Here is a 19466-nt window from a genome sequence, read left to right as displayed (position 1 = left end):
GAGATAAAATGTAACTCCTGCTAACAAAAAGAATTGAGGTTCCTGATCTAAACAACCAAGAGTAACAAAGCTTCCTTAATAAATTCAAAGCTGTTTACTGGGGCCAAAGATGAGTGAGTCAAGGACAAAGTGAATTTCCATAAACTTCAAGCTGTTAATTGCCTTTAGGTTTATAACACCTTCCTCCCCACAAGTCAGTCAGCATACTTTACTGAGATTAGAACAAAGATTAATGACCTTGTTCTAAAGTGATTCTCTGCTTAGAGGTCTTAAAAGGAATATTTAATCAAAATTTACACCTGCAATCAGGAAAGAGTAATGACCAGACAATGCAGTTTGCCACCTGGGAACCTTCTTTAGGGGAGGTATAAGATGATTGGTGAACATACCCTTTCTGCTACAAATCTCACAGACTGCACACTAGTTCCATATAAATTGTCATTGTACTGGCCAGCTTCTATAAACTTGTGCTCTTGGATATCTTTCTCCATTTGTTCTCTGGAAATGACAAAGTGATAGTCTCTGCCATCCACCTCATAGTCCCGCTTTGGCCTCGTAGTATCTATATAAAACAAAAATAATAAAATTAAGGTAATTTATATTCATAAATGTCCTTTACAGTTATTTTCTTTACCATACCCCCAACACAGATATACAAAAATATGTAATATGACATAGTAACAGGTGCCAGTTAGCCTCTCACTGTAAGCAACTACAAAATTAGACAAAGTATATGGAACAGCCATTGCCAGGCATCAGACAACAGGCAACACAAGGCTGTGATCTTGAGAGAGGAGAAACCCACGAGGGGAACTCTATATTCATTCCACCTCCATTTCCAAGAGGGAGGTCTAGGGCTTATATAGTGCTAGGAGACACCGGAGTTCACTCAGAACTGGGCATTTGGTTGAGTACCTGGAAAGGTCAAAATTTAGAAGGATACTCTAGATTTATTCTAAACCTATCTTCACAAAGTGTGTAACCAAGTCATAACTGAAGAAGCTGATTTTCCAGTAAATTATTATCAGCCAGAACAAAAACAATATTCTATAAAGAAAGATAACCAAATCTGGACTGTCAGTAATGTAGTGTCACAATGTCCAATACACAATTAAAGATTATAGGACACACAAAACAACAACAACAACAACAAAAACAAGAAAGTGTGTCATATAACCAGTAGGGAGAAAAAAATGGATATACAGTAAAAACACATTTAGGGATTTAAAAAGATGTAAAAGGTAAGACTAAAAGTCTTAAGGTAAGACTAAAAGTCATCAACTCTAACCATGGTTAGAGGTGGTTAAACTTCTTGGTAGGAAGAGAAGAGAAAACAATTTATCAGTATAAATAAAAGTTGTTAAAATATTTCCAATCTTTGATTCAGGTACTCTCTTCCTAGGAATCTATCTTAAAAATTATCAAAGATTCAGATATAGATTTATCCATATAGATATTCATTATATTAATTTATAAAATACAAATAATAATTATAACATAATTACAACTAGAGAAAAGTAGAGACATCCCCAAATACTCATAAATGAGGAATGATTAATTATTATATAATAATTTAAAATATTTATATGAAATTTCAAATACTTTAAAAATACTTTTAAGCCAAAAAAAATTGTATACATCCAAAATGTACCCAATCAGAGGAGGAAATGTGTGCATAGAAAGGACTAGGTAAAAATCTATGAAAATATTAACAATGTTGTTATCTCTGGATCCTATGTGAAATTCTGTATATTTTTTATTTTCTTGTTTAACTTTCTTTTTGGCATTTTCCAAGTTTTGTACAATGAACACACATTAGTTATCGTAAAATAGTGCTATTAAAACAAGAGAAAGAGCACAAGGTAGAGGGAAAAGTAGGAATGGTGTTTAAGGACCATCTGGGTTTTTTTCTTTCCAAAGTGGGGAAACACACTGGAGGCTGCTATGAATGGAGTAGGGTTTGTCTGGATCGTTTATGTCTGGACACCGTCTCAAGATATTCTCTGTGGCAGGATCCTTTCCCAGAGTCCTTGCTGGAATAGTTTCATGACATACAGCAATCACCCTAGCTCCCCTCTGTGAACTCACACACATGCAACTCCTGCTATTGTTAGGTATTCTGGGTGACATCTGCAGTGCTGAGGTGTTAGAGACACTTCAAAGCATACAAAAAGCTTAAAAATGTGGAATGAGAAAAAAATATTTGTTGGAATCAGATTTAAGAGCTCAATTACCTAATAAATTGAAATTACTTGGTGGGGGGAGGTTCTGTTTACACACACACACACACACACACACACAGAGAAGGCCTCTACACATATCTATGTGACACAGTGGCAGTAGTGGGTGAATGGGAAGGTGTGGTGCATGGGAGGAAGTAGAGCAGATGGATCCTTAGAGGGCTATAAACAGAGGGACCAGAAGACCTGATGATTGTCCATAAGGACGAGAAAGCAGATTAAAGTCCACAATGGCCTGCAGCATAGATTAAGGTTTTATACACCTTCTTGTCTTCATCCTCTCAATACCTTAGACTGTTATCACACATGTTTTGGGATTGACACATGGCCCTAAGTCATCCTGAGATGATTTTAATATATGACTTTGTTTCTGATCTCTCTTATTCTATGGGAAAAGATGCTTCCATGGCATTTCAATGAATTTATAAGAACATACTGATGACTATCAATAATCTTATGCTATTTTAAATGCTATGGGAGTTATAAAGAAAGTATTTATCTTGCCTCCTAGGGGACCACAGTCAGTTTGGAGAACATATTATGCTCACTAAATAGAGAACAATATATGGCACCGTTGATGAAAAGTGTTAAGCAGAGAAAATTAAGTAAGGTGCTCAGATTAAAAAAAGATGCTCAGATAATAGGTAACTGACAGTATTGCATCAGTGGAGAGACCATCAGAGGAACAGAATTATACCTTATCGTCTCAAAAGGAGTCGAGCTTTTCTTCTAGAAAGATGAGAAATGATACTTACGAGGCACACAGGAGCCAAATTTATCAGGGAATTCAGATATCAAGTCATCATTGATCCGATCCTTCATGGGACCCAGGATAATCACTGGCCGGGTATAGTTTACTGCAAAGAGGAAAGGGAAGAGGCAAATGAGGGGGAAGACTTGGACATGACTGCAAAACTGTTCTGCATGGGTGAGTGCTAAGGCAAAAATGCCAAACAGAACTGGTGAGGGCGTTACTTCATTGGATGAATTGCCCATACAGCCCTGCATGAGAAATTGATGTTCAACATTCAGTATATTGGCTGTGCCTACTTTCTGGAATTTACCAATAGGGAAAAGCAACTGCAGTGTCTGTCAATGAAAAGAAACATCTGGGAGAGTTTTGCTTACTCTCAGGTTTTGCCTTACAATGTCAAAACAACTACTGAATTTAGTCAGTTGAATGGGTGAAAAAAGATTCCAAAGCAGCTGTTTGGCCATTGTTTAGATAATGACTTTAAGAAGCAATTGTTAGTATAATGACACCTTATGTTTTTATAATGTCTTTTCCTCAGCTCCAAATGCTCTCTATTCTCTTCTGGGGTTTTCCTAATTCCTTTGTATCATGACGTTAGAAAGAACTCTAAAGTCCATTTGGTACAACTCCTCCTCGATGCTTGAATCTTCTCAGCAATATGCTTGTCAATAGCCATTAGCCTCCCAGAAAAAGAAATACAGGCTTCTGGAGCAGCCCAGAAGATGGCTTGTATCTTAGGACAGGTCTGCTAGAAAGCCTTTCTCAATTCTAAGTGGACATCAGTCTCCCAGGAGATTTTATCCATTTGTCCTTTAGGTGGGGCTTTTTAGTGATTCGATGGGCTCCTTCCACTTAGGACCACTCATCTGGAAGGTAGCTCCATCCTCGTGGGAGCTGTCACTGCCCATGCTTAGCAGGGAAGTTGTTTATTTGATGATAGAGCCAATGAGAGAGCAGAGACTAGTCTGGGGACAGTGGAGCATTAGGCTGAGTTTATCATCCTTAGTCCTTCACTCTTTGGCTGCTATAATGATGTCACCTGATGTGGCCTGGAAATCAGGAACCAGAGCATGCTGGGAAACTTACTTTCCTGCCTTGTGACAGGCTCATAAGAAAGAATGAAGTCTTCTTGCCCTCCTGAGAAGAGAAGAAAGGAAAATTACAGTGAACTAACAACCAGTCATATACCAAACACCACAGCTACAAGCCCTGCTCTGAAACACAGGAAATAGACACAGTTCAGGGGTCATTTTCCTTGCTCTCTCTCCTTGAGCCATCCCCCCAAATCCCTTCATCATCCTCATAAAACTCTTTAGCACTATTATAGTATCAGGTTATTGATGGTCATAACTCTAAGCAATGACTGGAGGCTAACTACCTACAGTTCAGCAGGGCAGTGACCTATGAGACTGCCTTCTTTCTGATGCTGAGAAGTGGAGTCCCTATTACTTATACTTATAATGAAACCATTCAGTTCTAGGAGAGGTCCATCCAATAGTTTGTTTCCACATTATCAGAATTCCTGGACCTGATATTTCATCTTGTATTTAATTTCCCAAAAAAGCACATTGTTCAAAAGCAAGTGTCTGCTTGGTTCATTTATGTTGCAAAAACTTCATCAGCATATACCATGGGACATGGAAGATTTTACTGTAATGGTAATTCATTAAGAAAATGCTGGATCAGTTCAAGGAGATAAAAAATTGAGGAGGCCTCTAAATCACTGATTAGAATCACTGCTAAATCTAGCCTTAAAACTTTGGAAAGAGAACTAAGGAAGACAACGTAATAAAAGTGTCAGCCCCTCCAATGACATTTACTACAGGCCTTCTGATTCACAGTGAGCCTCAAGTCAACAAATAACTATGGAAAGTTAATTGGTTTTAGGCTATTACTTTTTCAAACATGTGTTTCACCCAGTTGATGAACTGGGCATGAGATTAGCCTGATTCAGCTGTGAACCCAGAAGGGTCTACTCTTTTCTCCTCATTAGGCCCAGTACTGATAGCCTTTTGATACAGAAATAGTTTAGAGCTATTGGAAAGGACTTCCTGTATGCTGTTCTGTAGAGGAGTGTTTTAGGAGGTATTTTTTCCTGAGACCAAAGGGCCATGCATCTCATTGCTTTCTCTTCTCGACCCCCTAGATATACATTCCATCGTCAATATCATGTGCTCCTCCTTCAATAACTACAGAATCAGGAAAAGTGAGTTAATTTCATAAAAGGAATTAATATTTACAAACAGTTTTGATGACAACTAATTTAGGAGGTATTAGGCAATATATGGATAAAGCTGTGAAGCATAGACATCTTCCCTGGAGACTAGGTAGCTGGGATGAGGAAGGGGTTGAGAGTATCTTACTTTTTCAAGTGTGAGAAATGGCACCAGGCCAGAGTCATATCTCTTTTCACCTTCAAGCAAGTTTACCCTGAGAATGGCACTGCTAGACTAAGCTACTTCCTCATGACATGGAGAATGAGTTTTGATGTTCCTTCTCAGTGACATCTACTCATGGCTGCTCCAGGGATGATCAGGGACTTTTCCACACCTGGTCACAGGTTTAGCATGTGAGGAGTCAGAGTCACAATTATTTTTTATTCAGTACAATATGATTCCCTTTTATAAACTAAACAGCTGAAATTTACACAGTCTAGGCCAAAAAATAATGAAAGTGATTGACTTCAGTTGTCTAAAGCCTGAGACAGGTAGAGGTCATAGGAATTCAGAAGGTAACTGTTAAAATGGTTGGGGACAAAGTATAGCTTTGGGGCTAGCAACATGGCAGACTAGTGCTGCAGTGTTAGAATGTAACTTTACGGGGAAATCTTTATGGAATGATTAATATGTGAGAGGAGAATCCTGATCACTGGGCAACAAAGATTTTAAACACCAGGAGATACTTAGCCTCTCTACTACTAGACAAGGAACGACATAAAGGCAAGGACTGGGTTTCATTTACCAATGGTGTCCCAGTGTTCATCATAGAAAAAAATGTCAATGAATTTGCATTCTGATTTTAGTGGTAGGAAATGGGATGAGTAATGAGGCCAAAGATAGGTTTTACTTTATGTTTCTGTCTGGATGCTTTCATTTTGGGAAGTGTGGTTTTCTCGAAATAAATATAACACGTCATGTTCCCATAGGAATCTTTTTCCAATGTCCTTACAGATCATTCTGATGGGACAGTCTAAAGGCAAACCTTAAATAAGATATTTGGTGTCAGGATGTTTAATTTGTGATTCAGAAAACTAGGACAAAGCAACACAGCTTTGATTAACTTTGTTCGAGAGTTCTGTAGTTCTTTTGTTTATCCACTGCTTTCTGGTTTACTTTCTAACTTACAAAATGCATTGGTTCTTGTTCACAGCAGGAAGACTGGTGGTAGCATCCTTTTGTCAGGGTCCATCCCACTTCCAAAGACCCTGTACCAATCAAGTACTATGTTAGGAAGCCTGCAGGGAAGCTGTCATGGATGGGATTACATAATAGCTGTGATTACAGCACCTCAAGCCAATTTTTACTTTCATGTGTGGGAAAGAAAAGGTCTACAGGGAATGTGAAGGAGACTAAGAGAAGGGGGGAAAAGAGTCACAGTAATAAAGGAAAGACAATTCACATCTGTATGGCCATAAAGGGCTTTCACACCCATTGTTTTCTATTTTTCACAGCCATTTCTGTTGAGGTCGGTGTTCTAATGAACCCCATTTTACAGATGAAGAAGCTGAGGCTTGGAGATGTTAATGGGGCTTGTTTCCTCAGTTATTAAGTAGTGGAGTTAAGATTTAAAACCACACCTTTTTTGACTACTCAAAGGGATGTAGAATTTTCTGTTGGGATGGGGATAAAAGGGACACCTTACCAATGAACAAAGAATGGGTGGCAAACTTAGGAGCTGAACCCAGGTCAGAGTTACTGGGAGGCCATACGGTGCTCCACCTATAAACACCGTTTTTTTTTTGTTAATGCTGCTGTGTGTCGTCTCTGTACAATAGTCATTCTTAGTAGTTTTTCTATTTTTTTCTCAGGAGGTGTTGGCACTTAGAAATAACAGCTAACAAAAAGGTACAAACTATTAGTTGGTCTTGTTTTGGCAAGTGCATGGCTGAAAGTGGGAGAGCAGCACAGTGCTGTGTGCAGAGAGCTGCAACTGTCAGGGAGTCAGCAGAGGCCTCTGTTAGTCTCCGTGAGACCTTTGTGTTTAAACTGGAAGCAAGTCACAACTAGAGGGACTCAGAGTAAGACCTTCAGATGTACTCATGATCTAGAAAAGCAAGTTGGTGTTTGTTAGGAGTTTTTAGAAACTAGAAAAGACAGAGGAGGGAAGGGAAGACCAGGGGCAGTACACTTAATGTTCTAAATTTAGTGTGTAGCACCTGCATTTGATGATTATTAAAAATAAATTAGGTTCTTAGAGGTATGGAACATCAGTGCTAAGAAAGGGTTTGGAGCTCATGTGATTCATAGATGGCAAGTATGGAGCACACGCTGTCACTCCCCCATTTCGTGCCCTTGATAAGCATCACAGATTGATCTTTATCCCCATTACTGCTGGGCTTCAACTTGGCCTCATTACTTTTCAATACAATTCTTCTGGTGGCTGTTACCCATGGGTCAGCATTGGGATCTTGGTTAAAATCTGCCTGCCATCTCTGTTGTAACTCAGGCTACTCAATTTATATAAGAGAGAACTGAGGTTCAAAGATGATGGGTGATTTCTTCAAGGTCACATAGTGAATTGGTGGTTCAGTGTCTCCATAGGAGTTCAGAAGATTAAATCAGTTAATGTACACAGAAAGCCAGGCTTAGTGCACAGTTAATGCTACATAAATGTTTCTGCTTGTATTAATTCAGTAGCCGGTATGGAATAGTTGAAATGTACTGCATAAAACATAAAGAGGCTTGGATTACAAACTATATGGCAGAGTGACAATGTATGGAATTCAGAAGTAAAATCTCTTGCAGGTCTTATAATGCCACTATATTATGCAGCCTCTTGAAGCTTTAGCTTCCTCATCTGTAAAATGGAATGTTAATATAAGACATATCTCACTGTTTTATTGCAGAAATCAAGTAAGAAAATATATAATGAAAAATTGCTTTACAAAGTCCAAACAACTAGAGGATTTATAAGGGCAATCCTTGAGCAGAGTGGAGAAAGGAGAAGAATATGGGCTTTTTTTGATGGATTCCAGTGGAAAAGTTTTGGGTCTCCTCATATCAGCACTCAGTTACATTCAGATCATTTTGAAAATCCTACTTAACTGATGAACACCAATAGAATAGAAAGATAATCATCAGTTACCCTCTACCAGTGATGACATAAAGAACTTTATGAGCTTTGGGGAAGGCAGGTCTCAGCTGTAGAGACTTGCAGTCTTCATTATGCCTACATGGATGGTCTTTATTGCATCCTAATATAAGGACGTTTGAAAGCTAAGATACAAAAACCACCACAGATACAAGCCTTCACTGTACTACTCTGTTGACAGAGAGAAATCTGGAATTAGTCCTTAATTAAGAGAGTTTTGAGGGGGTATTTTGCAGAATTACACAAGGTGTGCTGTAGTTAACTGGATTATAGCTAGTGCTAGTACAGTTGGGCTTTGAAAAATTCTTTTTTTATAATGCTTGAGATGGTGCAGGAAATGTCTGAGCTGTTTATTAGAAATTGAGGTTTGTGTAAGTGTGTGTGCATGTGTGTATATCTCAGGAAATACATGTGGCTTCACTTAAGGTTGTCACAACATGAGTCCCGGATGCAGTGTGAATGGTACCTCTGGGGCTCTGAGACATCCTGGTCTGGGACTTTTTTTTTGACCACTGACCTTTTAAAGCCACTGTGTCCCAGAGTGGACACAGAATGGTTCTAAGAGTAAAAAAATAATACCTGGACAACAGTGAACGAGGGTCTTTATAGTATTTGTCTATACTACTGTTCATAAACATAAAAGTCATAATTACAGCAAAACCCAGGAATTCAATACAAAAATGCAGTTATTTTGATTTCAAAATGGCAATTTTCTGAAAACAATGTCTGTTCCAACCATGGCATGTTGCAAGTCTCCATGCCTTCTTTCCTGCCACTGCCCTACCTGGAAATTTCTTCCTCAACTTGTCTAGCTGGCAAGCACCTCATCTTTCCAAAACTCAGCTCAAAGGTCACTTCCTTTGAAATCATCTCTGAAGTCTCTCCTATTCTTCAGCAAGACTTTTACCCTAGAAACTGCTGCACTTTGTGTGTTTTGTTGTTGTTTGAGTGCTGAGTTCTAGAGTTGGTTGAGATTCATACTGGCTCTCATGGTGCCTGTGAAGAGAGCATGGCATGGTAGATGTTGACTGAATAAATGAATAATCCTCCATAATTCCTCATATTTCCATCCTGGGGAAAGATGGAAATTTTTCCTCTGAGCTACAACAAAGGCTGTTCTTACTTTTATTCATTTGTGAAGAAAGCAATCTGAGTGGCTGAACTGTAACCTCAGATGAGACCCAGGCCAATATAGATTATTGGACTCTACATTTGCTCTCCTAATGTCATAGAGTCCAGCTCCAATTCTTCTCTCTTCTCATAGATAATTCAAGCTGCTGCAAGTGCTTATTTTATTCACCCAGTAAATATTTATGTGCACCTACTATTTGATAATGAAGACTTATTGACATCATCTTAGAGCATCACCCCCAAAAACTTAAGCAGCTGAAAGCATTGGGCCAATTTTTCTAACTTAATTATTCTGGGAAGAATATTCCTACCCCTGAAAGAGAAAACAGGGGCCTCTAAAATACTCTAAGAAGGATTTACAAAGAAAAGCATAGTTCTTATATCTACTTTCTGTAAAGAGAATTGAAAGGAGAAGGTATGATGTTTCCCCTTTCTATACCTGTGTCTGCAGGATGGAAGCACAACACTCAGAACGGAATATCAGAGAAACTAGGGCCATTGGTCCTGTGAAACCCTACACACAAGTTATATTTTTCCTTATACTAAATTGAGGGTACCTCATGTGTCAGGAAGGCAATTTTTGGTCACTTTTTCTTGGCCTGGTTTCTCTTTGTTTTAAAATTCAATGAAGGGAAGGGGGAGGCAAGTGTTTTGCCAATTTGGGAAAATCATAAAATTTTAAGAGTGGGAAGAAGGGAAAAACATTAAGGCTCATGTTGGGAACAAGAACCCTTTGATACCTTTCACCAATAAGACTTGCCATTCTGTTGTGGAAGAAAATTAGGTGGTTCTAATATTATCTGATTGATCAAAGGTATCTGTTTTCATTTCATCTTCCTCCTCTGGTCCCTCCCTCCATCTGGCACTTTTCTTCTTTTGTGCTTTTTTCTATTTGTTACCAATCTGATTCTATGAAGTCTTTCTCAAAATCCACATTGAATCTGTCACATTCCAAGAATACCAGTGGGTACTCCACCACAAAAAAGGCATGGTTTTATAACGTAACCATGCTGTAATGGAAGGAAAAAAATAAAGAGTGTTTTAATTTTAATTAATACACGATTCAAAAGGGAAAAAAACCCAACCAATTTCTCTCTTGGTATCTGTGGATCATTTGTATTGGGCCTGCAGTTTTCTAATATCCTCAGTAATTGCTTTTAAGTAAACCCATTTTATGAAGGAGGGCAAATAAATATTATAGAAGTTGTGAGGATCCCAGTAGTAATATGTACCTACGTTGGTCACCAAAAACCAGTAAGAGGTGGTAAGAAACCACAAGAATGCATCACAGGGATTGCTTGGTGTTTGGTGAAAATTTTTATACACTAAGCAAATGGCTTGAGGTGACCCAAAAAAGACCAGAGATAATTTTTGTCACCTACCTTTTCAGAAAGTTAAGCTTTCTGATCCAAGATTTGTTAACTTAAAAAAAAAAAAGTGAGTTCCTTCAACATTAGAGGATGAAACTTTTTCATCACTTCCCAACCATCAAAAAAAATAAAGTTAGATATATCACAGTATCTACCTTAAAATATTAATCAAGGAGAGAAGAGATATAAAAGTTCACACTCAATTTAAAAGGAACACTGTAATTTCTCAAGCTTTCTCTCGCAAAGGGGAGCCAGGAACAGAAAGTAAAGGCAAAATGAGAAGGGAAATCAAACTTTTCATCCCTCCTGCAGGGAGTTTTAATTATGTTAGGGGGCAGAATGTCAAAGTCCACCAGGTTGAACTTTCCCATCTTCTCTGGGAGAAGTGCATCAGCAGGCCGCAGCCAACAGAGGCTGGAATTGTTTACTAGCAAGACTGCTACTGCCTGCACAGATCACAAAAGAGTCCACAGATGGCCCTAGTGTCTTTTGTATCTTTCCACATCAAACGACGATTTCATTTCAAGCCATTTGCTTTGGATGAGGATGATAAAGGGCAGCAATTGGAACACAACAACAGCAAAAATCTGAAGTGACCACCACAGGCAATGGAGCAATTGCAAAGGAAAGAACCACAAACCAAAGCAATAACTTACGGTAGCTACTTTCGCTATCGCTGGCATTAGAAGAAACATGTTCTGCAAGAACAGCACAGCAAATTAAAGAAATACCAAGCATTGGAGAGCAGCCAGAACGCGAAGGAATACATTCATGCATGGCTACTACAAGTGTAAGCAGAAGGCAAGGGAAAGGCTGCAGAAGAGACGGCATTAAGAAAACTCCATAAGATACAAAAGATGAAAACTTTATCTCCATTTTACAGGAAGCTGCTACTTGATTGCTGGGGCTTCTTTTTAGTAAACAGGAAAGCACCTTTAATCACAAAAAATGTATAATGTCCATCTAAGCACTTTTCTTTTTTTAAATACTTTAACCCCATTCATACGGGACTGATTTTCCAGTTTCATGTTACAAAGGTCAATGTGTCTCAGCTGGACCGTTTCCTGACTCTAAGTTCAGAAGCTTCTGGTGTGTAGACATTGTTTTCTTACAAGCTTTTTGTTTCTCTATTTTAGCCTTTAGGTATTTTGCTGGAATATTGCATTTCACATTGCCAGTTGATCCCTTGAAATTTATTTCTACATAGATGCTTCCGAAACTAATTCTCAGGATGAAAAGGGACTATTGAAGACTTTTCCTGCTTCAGTGAGTGAGGAGAAAATCTTGGAGGAAGAAATGAGTCACTGAAAAATGATTTATGAATCAGCTTAATATCTTCTTGATTTTATTTTTAAGATTCTTGCTTGGATAGCTATTAGGTTCTGGAGGAATGAAACAGGCAGGGGATAAATGGTCTGATACCAAACACAGTTCTTGGCATGAAATATGCTTTTAGTTCATGTTAAATAACTTGCTTGTACAGTGATATGTCAAATTTTTTTTTCATGAAAACACAGTTTAGCTGATGTAACAGAGATCTATGTGCCATATTTAGAGACTTTATGTCCCCAAATCATTTTATTTGCACTCTGTATTAAGTTATAGAAGATAAATTCATTAACTTATCAAATTCTTTGTATATCAGGTTAATTAAATGAGGAATACGTGACTGACTTCTGATGCTCATCAGCAATAAACTCAGGCTTTTAAAAAGTGGCAACTGTTGTACATTTTTTCAAAAAGGAAAAGAATATATAACATTATTCTCTAACAGTAAAAAAGTGCTTTAAAACGTATTTGTACGTTCTCATGAATTGAATGGATTTTTTTTGTAGCTTTATTGAGGTGTAATTGACAAATAAATTGTAATAAAAGTATACAATGTGATAATGGGATATGTGTATATATTGTGAAAGGATTCTCAAAATTAAGTTAATTAATACATCCTAGAAGGATTAGTTTTAGAGAATGAAACCAAGGAAAACCAAAACATGAGTTAAAATCACAAAATCACATGAATTATTTCTCTTTGTGTTGGTGCACGTATGACCAGGACTACACTGCTAATTTAGGCACACATTTTACAAGTGCAAAGGGGCACCAGGGAAAGAAATGTGAATTTGTTTTCTGTTATTGAAAAAAGTCAAGGTACACACCCAACAATGGTGTATCTTCATGTACATGATTATCTCAAGTACCTTGAATTGGGGATGACAGGGTTTTTAGTCTTTTTTTTTTTTTTTACTTTAACTAAGAATGAAGCTACGCTATTCAGTGTTTTGCTTAGCCAATCTCTCTTATTATCAAGATATTGTATAACAGAATTTTTCCACTTTGTATGTAAAGAGAAATTGAAAATATGTTCAAGCTAAAGTGCAAATTATGGCTAATAATAGCGTTAACTGGCAAATAAATTTAGTGAAATCTGTTCAATTTTTAAAAAGTAAACAAACATTTGCACATTCTGGATTTAAAAGGTCATCACTCAAATTTTTGACATTCTAATAACAGCTACTTTTTAGTGATGTTCATTTATTAACAATATATCAAAATGCTTCCCCTCCCCCCACCGACCCCAGTTGAAAATCTAGAAACTGGTGGTACTTGATGCTGTCCAGGTAATGTTGAAATCAATACCTGAACTTTAGCCACTAATTCAAGAAAAATTTTATGACATACTCCATATAGAGACTCACAGATAAAGTTTTCATCTTTCAAAAAGATCAGTAGTTACTCTTGATCAGATTTTGTTTTCTACATATATATCTAAAAAAAGAGTCCAAATTAACAATCTGAAGGATGAAGCATATCATTACACAGGGTTATAGAAACAGCTCTTGAAAACAAAGTCCAGCTCAATGCTATTTTGTTTAATACAAATGAAATGAACAGCTTCTAAGAATATTGCCCATAGCTGTTAAATTAAAACAAAACGAAATCAACCAAAAAAATGAACATGTGATACAGCTGCAAAAGACACAATACTGTTCTTATTTCATTGGTGCCTATACAATGGTGTTAGTATTACAGAGAGAAAAATTATAGCATAGTAGATTAACACAGGATTATTATTTTTTACTGCTCAGTGCAATGAGACACAGACTAAGGCATTAATAACTAGAAAATTTAAAGGTTTAATATACTTTATTTTGCACTCTATACTATAGAATGAAGACCTGATGATGTAATACAGCTAATAAATGACTGATAGAAAAACATATTAATACATATCTAAAATTTTATCATACAAACGTGCCAAGCAGGATCACTGCAAGTCGGGGAAAAAAATCAACCGTAGTTAATAACAAAGAATTACCCATGGAAGATCAAATAGCTTAATGTTTATTTTTTGAGAATGCATGTTCCTTTTGACAATAAAATAGCTCTTTTACTAATAGCAAAGTACACCCCAATTATGGAAGTTGGCAAGGTCATTAAATATTTCTGGGTAAAAAGGCAGAAGAAAGGACATAAAGTACATTTCTGCTTTCTTGTTCTAAACATTTAGCTCGCCCTTTCTTTCAACATGGCTTCTTGCTCTCTGGGAGGTGTTAGGCGGTAGAGCAAGGGATGCCATGTTGGCATCAGGACCATGTTGGCCACATCACACGGTCAGAAAGGGAAGGTGTGAACTGCAACAGAAGTTACAGTGCCTGACACACTTTGCTTTTCAATGCTGACATGCAGAACAAAACGGTTGAAATTACTCTGGAGGAGCATTCACAGCTAGGTAACATAAAACTCGTATCTTGTGCATGCTAGGAGTGAAAGGCCCTCAAGAAAAGGAACAAAAGCCAAACTCAAAAGGAAAGGAAAAGAAAAGAAAAGTTACAGTGACCATTCCTGGGAACTTACTCAGAGTCTTTGTTCCATAACCGTCGTCACCTAATCCGGGGATGTCCTGCATGGAAGTCCCCAGAGAGAGCAATGAGAGAGGAAGAACAGCCACGGAAGAGGAAGGAAGAAGTCAGTGGAGTTGAAATGGATACTACCATGACAGACCATGTTGCCTAAGCAATCTGGATCCCACTCTCTCTTCTTTTGAAACGACTTTCACCCCAAACTCCCCGGGCTGAGACTCAAAGATTTGTAAAGCAACTCAAAAGATTGTTAGTTAAAAAAAAAGATCAGAAGACTGTTATAAAAAAGAGGAAGATTCGCCAAAGGCCATTTTTGCCCACTGTTCATGTTGCCACAGAAATGTGCCACTTAGAGCAATGGTCCACTCCAAGTTTCAAAACAAATTCTTAGATTTAGTATCCACCAGGACAAGCCCGCTGCTCAGTAAGTGTTTAACACTGGCTGGAAGAGTGTAAACATGGTGCTAGCAATCAGTAGAGAGAATTTAATCACTCCCAATGAGCTAGAATTCCAAAACATACATGTGGCAATGGAATCTGGTATTTCTGTTCAGAAAAGAATTCGTCTCAAGCCCTCAAGAGCTGTATGATAGAAGAGACAAACCCAGCCCTGGTCACAGAAAAATTCTGGTTGGAAGCAAAGTCCAAGCTTCCTGAAGTCCCTCTCCCATGCATTCTGCAAAGAAGAGCCACATCAAGGGAAGGATCCAGACTGCAGCCAAACACTGGTCACAGTAGTAAGCCCTGACCTGCCTGCCTGCCGTGTTTGTTTGCCTAGGCGTGTGGCGTGGGGGGAGCCTACATCATGCGTGTTGCCCGTGAAGAATATTTTTCTCTTGTGTTGCATGTGACATTCTCTTCGAGAATCTACTTACGTTCAGGATCACTGGTTTCCTGCTCACTCTGCTCCTTGTTCTTGTAGAATGGGAATTTTCGTGAAAAGATGAAGCTCTTTTTACGCTTGTCATTGAATGACTGTGAAGGAGAAAAGGCATGGGGCAAAAACAGGGGACGTCTAATTGTTGTCACACTCATGCTGACAAAACAACTAGTTTGTAAAAGCAGAGAGAGCTGTAGTGACGCAAGGGGATAGTCTAAAGAGGTGTCAGAGGGTCCTTAACAGTAGATTTTATTTTCAAGGAGTGTAAATTCTGAATGATGACACTTTGGAAAAACTGCCTCCTAATGAAAAGACTGGTTGCAGGTAAATGATGATGGAGGAAAAGAGCCTTAAATTGGAAGCAGAAGACCAGGAGCCTCTGTCCTGGCTCTGCAGTGGGCTAGCCCATCACCTTAGATGGGTAACTGAATCTCTCTAGACCTCAAAATCTTCTTCATCTGTATAATGAGGATAATGATAGCAGCTCTTAGGATGTGAGACTTAAGTAATGCAGGAGAAACAAAAGTGCTATACAAATGAGATCTTTATCGTCATCATTACTATCAGGGAGAAAAGACTTTCTTAGAGATACTAGACACATCAGTGCCTGGACATCATTTCTAATAAGTTGCATTTGAGTTACTTCAGCTTGGACTTAATTGAAAACACACAGACAAGTGTGTGGATTTATGATATATGACAAATATAGTGTTACACATAGATATATGATAATTATTCTTTCAAAAGAGATTTTAAAGACATACGAGCCCCACGCCCTCATTTTGTAGACAGGGGGCTAGAGGCAACAGCAAAGCTGAGTCCCTTGCTGATATCACAGAGCTAGTTGGTGACAGCTAGGACACTGTCAACTAAAATCCGATATTGGAAAATAGTAACTTGATATTCACTCAGGCGAGGGAGAAATCATGGTTATTCATCTACATTCTGACATGATAAAAAATACTTTAAGAAGGACCCTTCTTAAAAATGTAAAATGAGGCTGAATTAAAAGTAATACAGATATACATAATAAAATAAATTTGAAGTTATTCATTTGCTTGCCTAGAAAACTCTTTAAGAAAATTTCATTTATTCCCACTCTTGCTGTTATGTAGAAGCTTTGTGGGGTTCTTCTTTGGGACATGTGTTCACCATCATTTTTACAAGCTGTAGGTGATGCAGGTCTTTGTAATTTCATGTTCACATATCATTTAAAAAAAGTGTTTCACCAGCTTGATTATCATCCTTATTTGACTGGCTTTGTGAGTCACTCTCCAAAGAGGGAGACTTGTTACCATGTAGGTATTAAAAGGAATGCGCCAAAGACTACGAAGGTAATCTGGCAAGGGGTATTCTAAAATAGTTTTAGCAATGGCAGCTGGTAGTAATAAATGTAGGGACAACATGGTGACTACTTGGAAGAAAAAGTACGTGTTTGGATGTATGTATTTTGGCCCATTGGTGGGAATTAGTTGCATGCCCTATTGATCTGAAGCTTGACTAAGTAGTGTAAATAACTCATCTTCTTTGTATACTCATGCGCTCTCAAATATCCATTTTGGTAGTCATGTTTACTTAGGAAACATTAAAGTGCTAAAATTTTGGTGCTGTCATTCAGGAACTTGTTACTTTTTTGGGTGCTGGGAACTTCACCAAAATCAGTGGAGCTTAATTTTATGTTCCATTAAGAAAGCTTTAAGGAAAAACAATAAATCAAATACTTAAGAATTTTTGAAACTAGGGAACATATTTTATACTTATTATGTCAAGTATTAGAAATACATTCTCAGGATAGAAAGAAGTATTGCTTCAGAATTTATTACTCTGTTGACAGCACTTAGGTTCCATATAGTTTTGCCATAATTTGTGTCCAAAGGATTTGTGTCCGAAGACAAGGCTGGGAACTCCCCCCAGATTTTCCCAGCTAAAAAATGGCAAGTCCTTAAAGGAACATTAAACATTCTTGCATCACTCCAGTTTCATGCCACTTTTACATTTCAAGCATATTTAAACTTCAGTAACTGAAAATAAAAGAAAAAAATTATGTAAGAATTAATGACATGTGATATCGCAAGATATGTTAGACATTTAACTTCAACATCATGGATGGCTTGTCATGCAAAAAAAAAATATTTTACAGACTTTCATGCAAATACGAAACAATGCCCAAAGAAGTAAAGCCTGGGGCTAAAATGTAGACACAGATGGACAGTGTGGAGGCGTTTGAGGGCCAAAATGGGGCCACATGCAAACCACATCATTTAGCTTGTCTCATGGGGTCAAAGGAAATGAAAATGTGTTGTCTGTGATTAATTCTTTTCTCTTTTCAAAGCAAGGACTGTAATGTGTTAACATTTCCCAAGTATGAAAATGTTGTATATCATGAGTCACCTGATTGGGATATAATAATATTTAGCACCACATCTTAAAAGAACAGAAAAAACATAATAATTCCTCAAAATTAAATTATCTAATGCATTAGTCTTATTACCCACAGTCATTTTGTGTTAGAATTAAAGAGAAGGTAATAGAGTCATCGGTGGTTAAACCGACTTACATTTACGGATACAAAACCAAATCACAATTTCCATTCACACTCATAGACTTAAAAGTCACACATTTAGGGTCTTAGTTAAACATTTCAAATCCAAGAGGTTATATATGTGGTTTATAATGCTCTAACACTAGTCTTTATTTTTTATTAGACATGTATAATACCATTATATAAACTTTTGTTTCTGTTAATTTTTTTTAACTTAAAAAAGGAAATTCTGTTACATGATTGTTAAGTGAGAATAATAAATTAGCACTTTTACTATTTATAGAACACATGGCTCTAAAGCAGCTGAAGGCTGGTTTGCATCTCTGTATATCATAGTTGGTCAATTTTTTTCTCTACATTGCAGTATCTTCAATCTCGATCTAATGCTTTCATGGCAGGAAACTTCTTTGAACAGAGACTTTGAAAATACCAATCACGTGTGTAAAGTGGCAAGTTGGCATATCTAAGAATTCCATTTTAGAATTTGACCTGTGAAGTATTGAGTTCTTATGAACAAAAGTGATACAACAACAACTACAATTTATGGAGCACTTATTATGCTCCAGGGTTGTTCTAAAAGCTCTGCATGTGCTAATCTCCACACTAACTTCATGAGGTTGGTATCATCATTATTCTCATGTTGCAGAGGAGGAAAATGAAGTTTGCAAATCTTCTGTTACTTGTCCAGAGTCGCATAGTCAATGAGAGGTAAAGTCAGGATTTGAATTTGCAAATATTACTGATTTCCAAAATTGCTGTTCTTATGAGCCAGAAAACCTTCTGTAAATCAAGCCTGTTTCAAATTGATATTTAAAATTATTACCATTTGACTCTCATAAGACTATAATTTGTCATCATTCCTACAGGTTCATTGCTTGGCAGTTATTTATTTAAGCCATCAGGTGCTATTGGATCCAACAATAGTTTCGTGGGTTATTCTGTTACAGTTTTTTTTTTGGATACCCATTCATGTTTTGGAGGACTCTACGCTATTGTTCTTGTTCTTATGATAATGTAAAAAAATGAAATAAAAAAAGAATTTCAGTGGGACAAGCTATGAATGGCAATTTAAAAGTTGATTGTCCATAACAGGCAAATCTATAGAGACAAAGTAGATTAGTGGTTGGTTAGGGTTGGGGATGGGGTATACAGAGAGTGGGTAGTGAAAGCTGATGAATATGGTGTTAGTTTTAGGGGAGATGCAATGTTCTAAAATTAGATTGTGGTGATGGTTGCATAACCCTATGAATCTACTAAAAAACATTGAATTGTACATTTTAAGTGGGTGAATTGTATACTATGTGAATTATATCTCAATAAAGCCTTTAGAAAAAAGGAACCTCTCCCCAACCCCTACATCATGGAATGGGAGGAAACAA

The 19466-nt window shown here is 37.4% G+C and overlaps 1 protein-coding gene across 24 annotated transcripts in view; it reads right to left on the bottom strand.

The window, feature by feature from the left end:
• DLG2 (discs large MAGUK scaffold protein 2) overlaps positions 1-19466 on the bottom strand; it is a 2073554-nt gene that overhangs the window by 14550 nt on the left and 2039538 nt on the right. For 11 of the 24 annotated variants that reach the window (XM_043580064.1, XM_043580068.1, XM_043580072.1 and 8 more), the window contains 5 exons: positions 15541-15640; positions 11462-11503; positions 4081-4131; positions 2996-3097; positions 390-562 (listed from right to left, as the gene is read on the bottom strand). In XM_043580064.1, coding sequence (XP_043435999.1) covers positions 390-562; positions 2996-3097; positions 4081-4131; positions 11462-11503; positions 15541-15640 — 468 coding nt within the window. Of the gene's footprint in view, positions 1-389; positions 563-2995; positions 3098-4080; positions 4132-11461; positions 11504-14660; positions 14707-15540; positions 15641-19466 lie in introns of all 24 variants that reach the window. The other 13 variants (XM_043580067.1, XM_043580069.1, XM_043580087.1 and 10 more) reach the window with 3 other exon arrangements.

This window comes from Prionailurus bengalensis, chromosome D1, assembly GCF_016509475.1.
Source record: "Prionailurus bengalensis isolate Pbe53 chromosome D1, Fcat_Pben_1.1_paternal_pri, whole genome shotgun sequence".
Classification (NCBI taxonomy): Eukaryota; Metazoa; Chordata; class Mammalia; order Carnivora; family Felidae; genus Prionailurus; species Prionailurus bengalensis.
The sequence above is the reverse complement of the archived record's forward strand: the minus strand, read 5'-3'. Positions and strand labels throughout refer to the sequence as shown.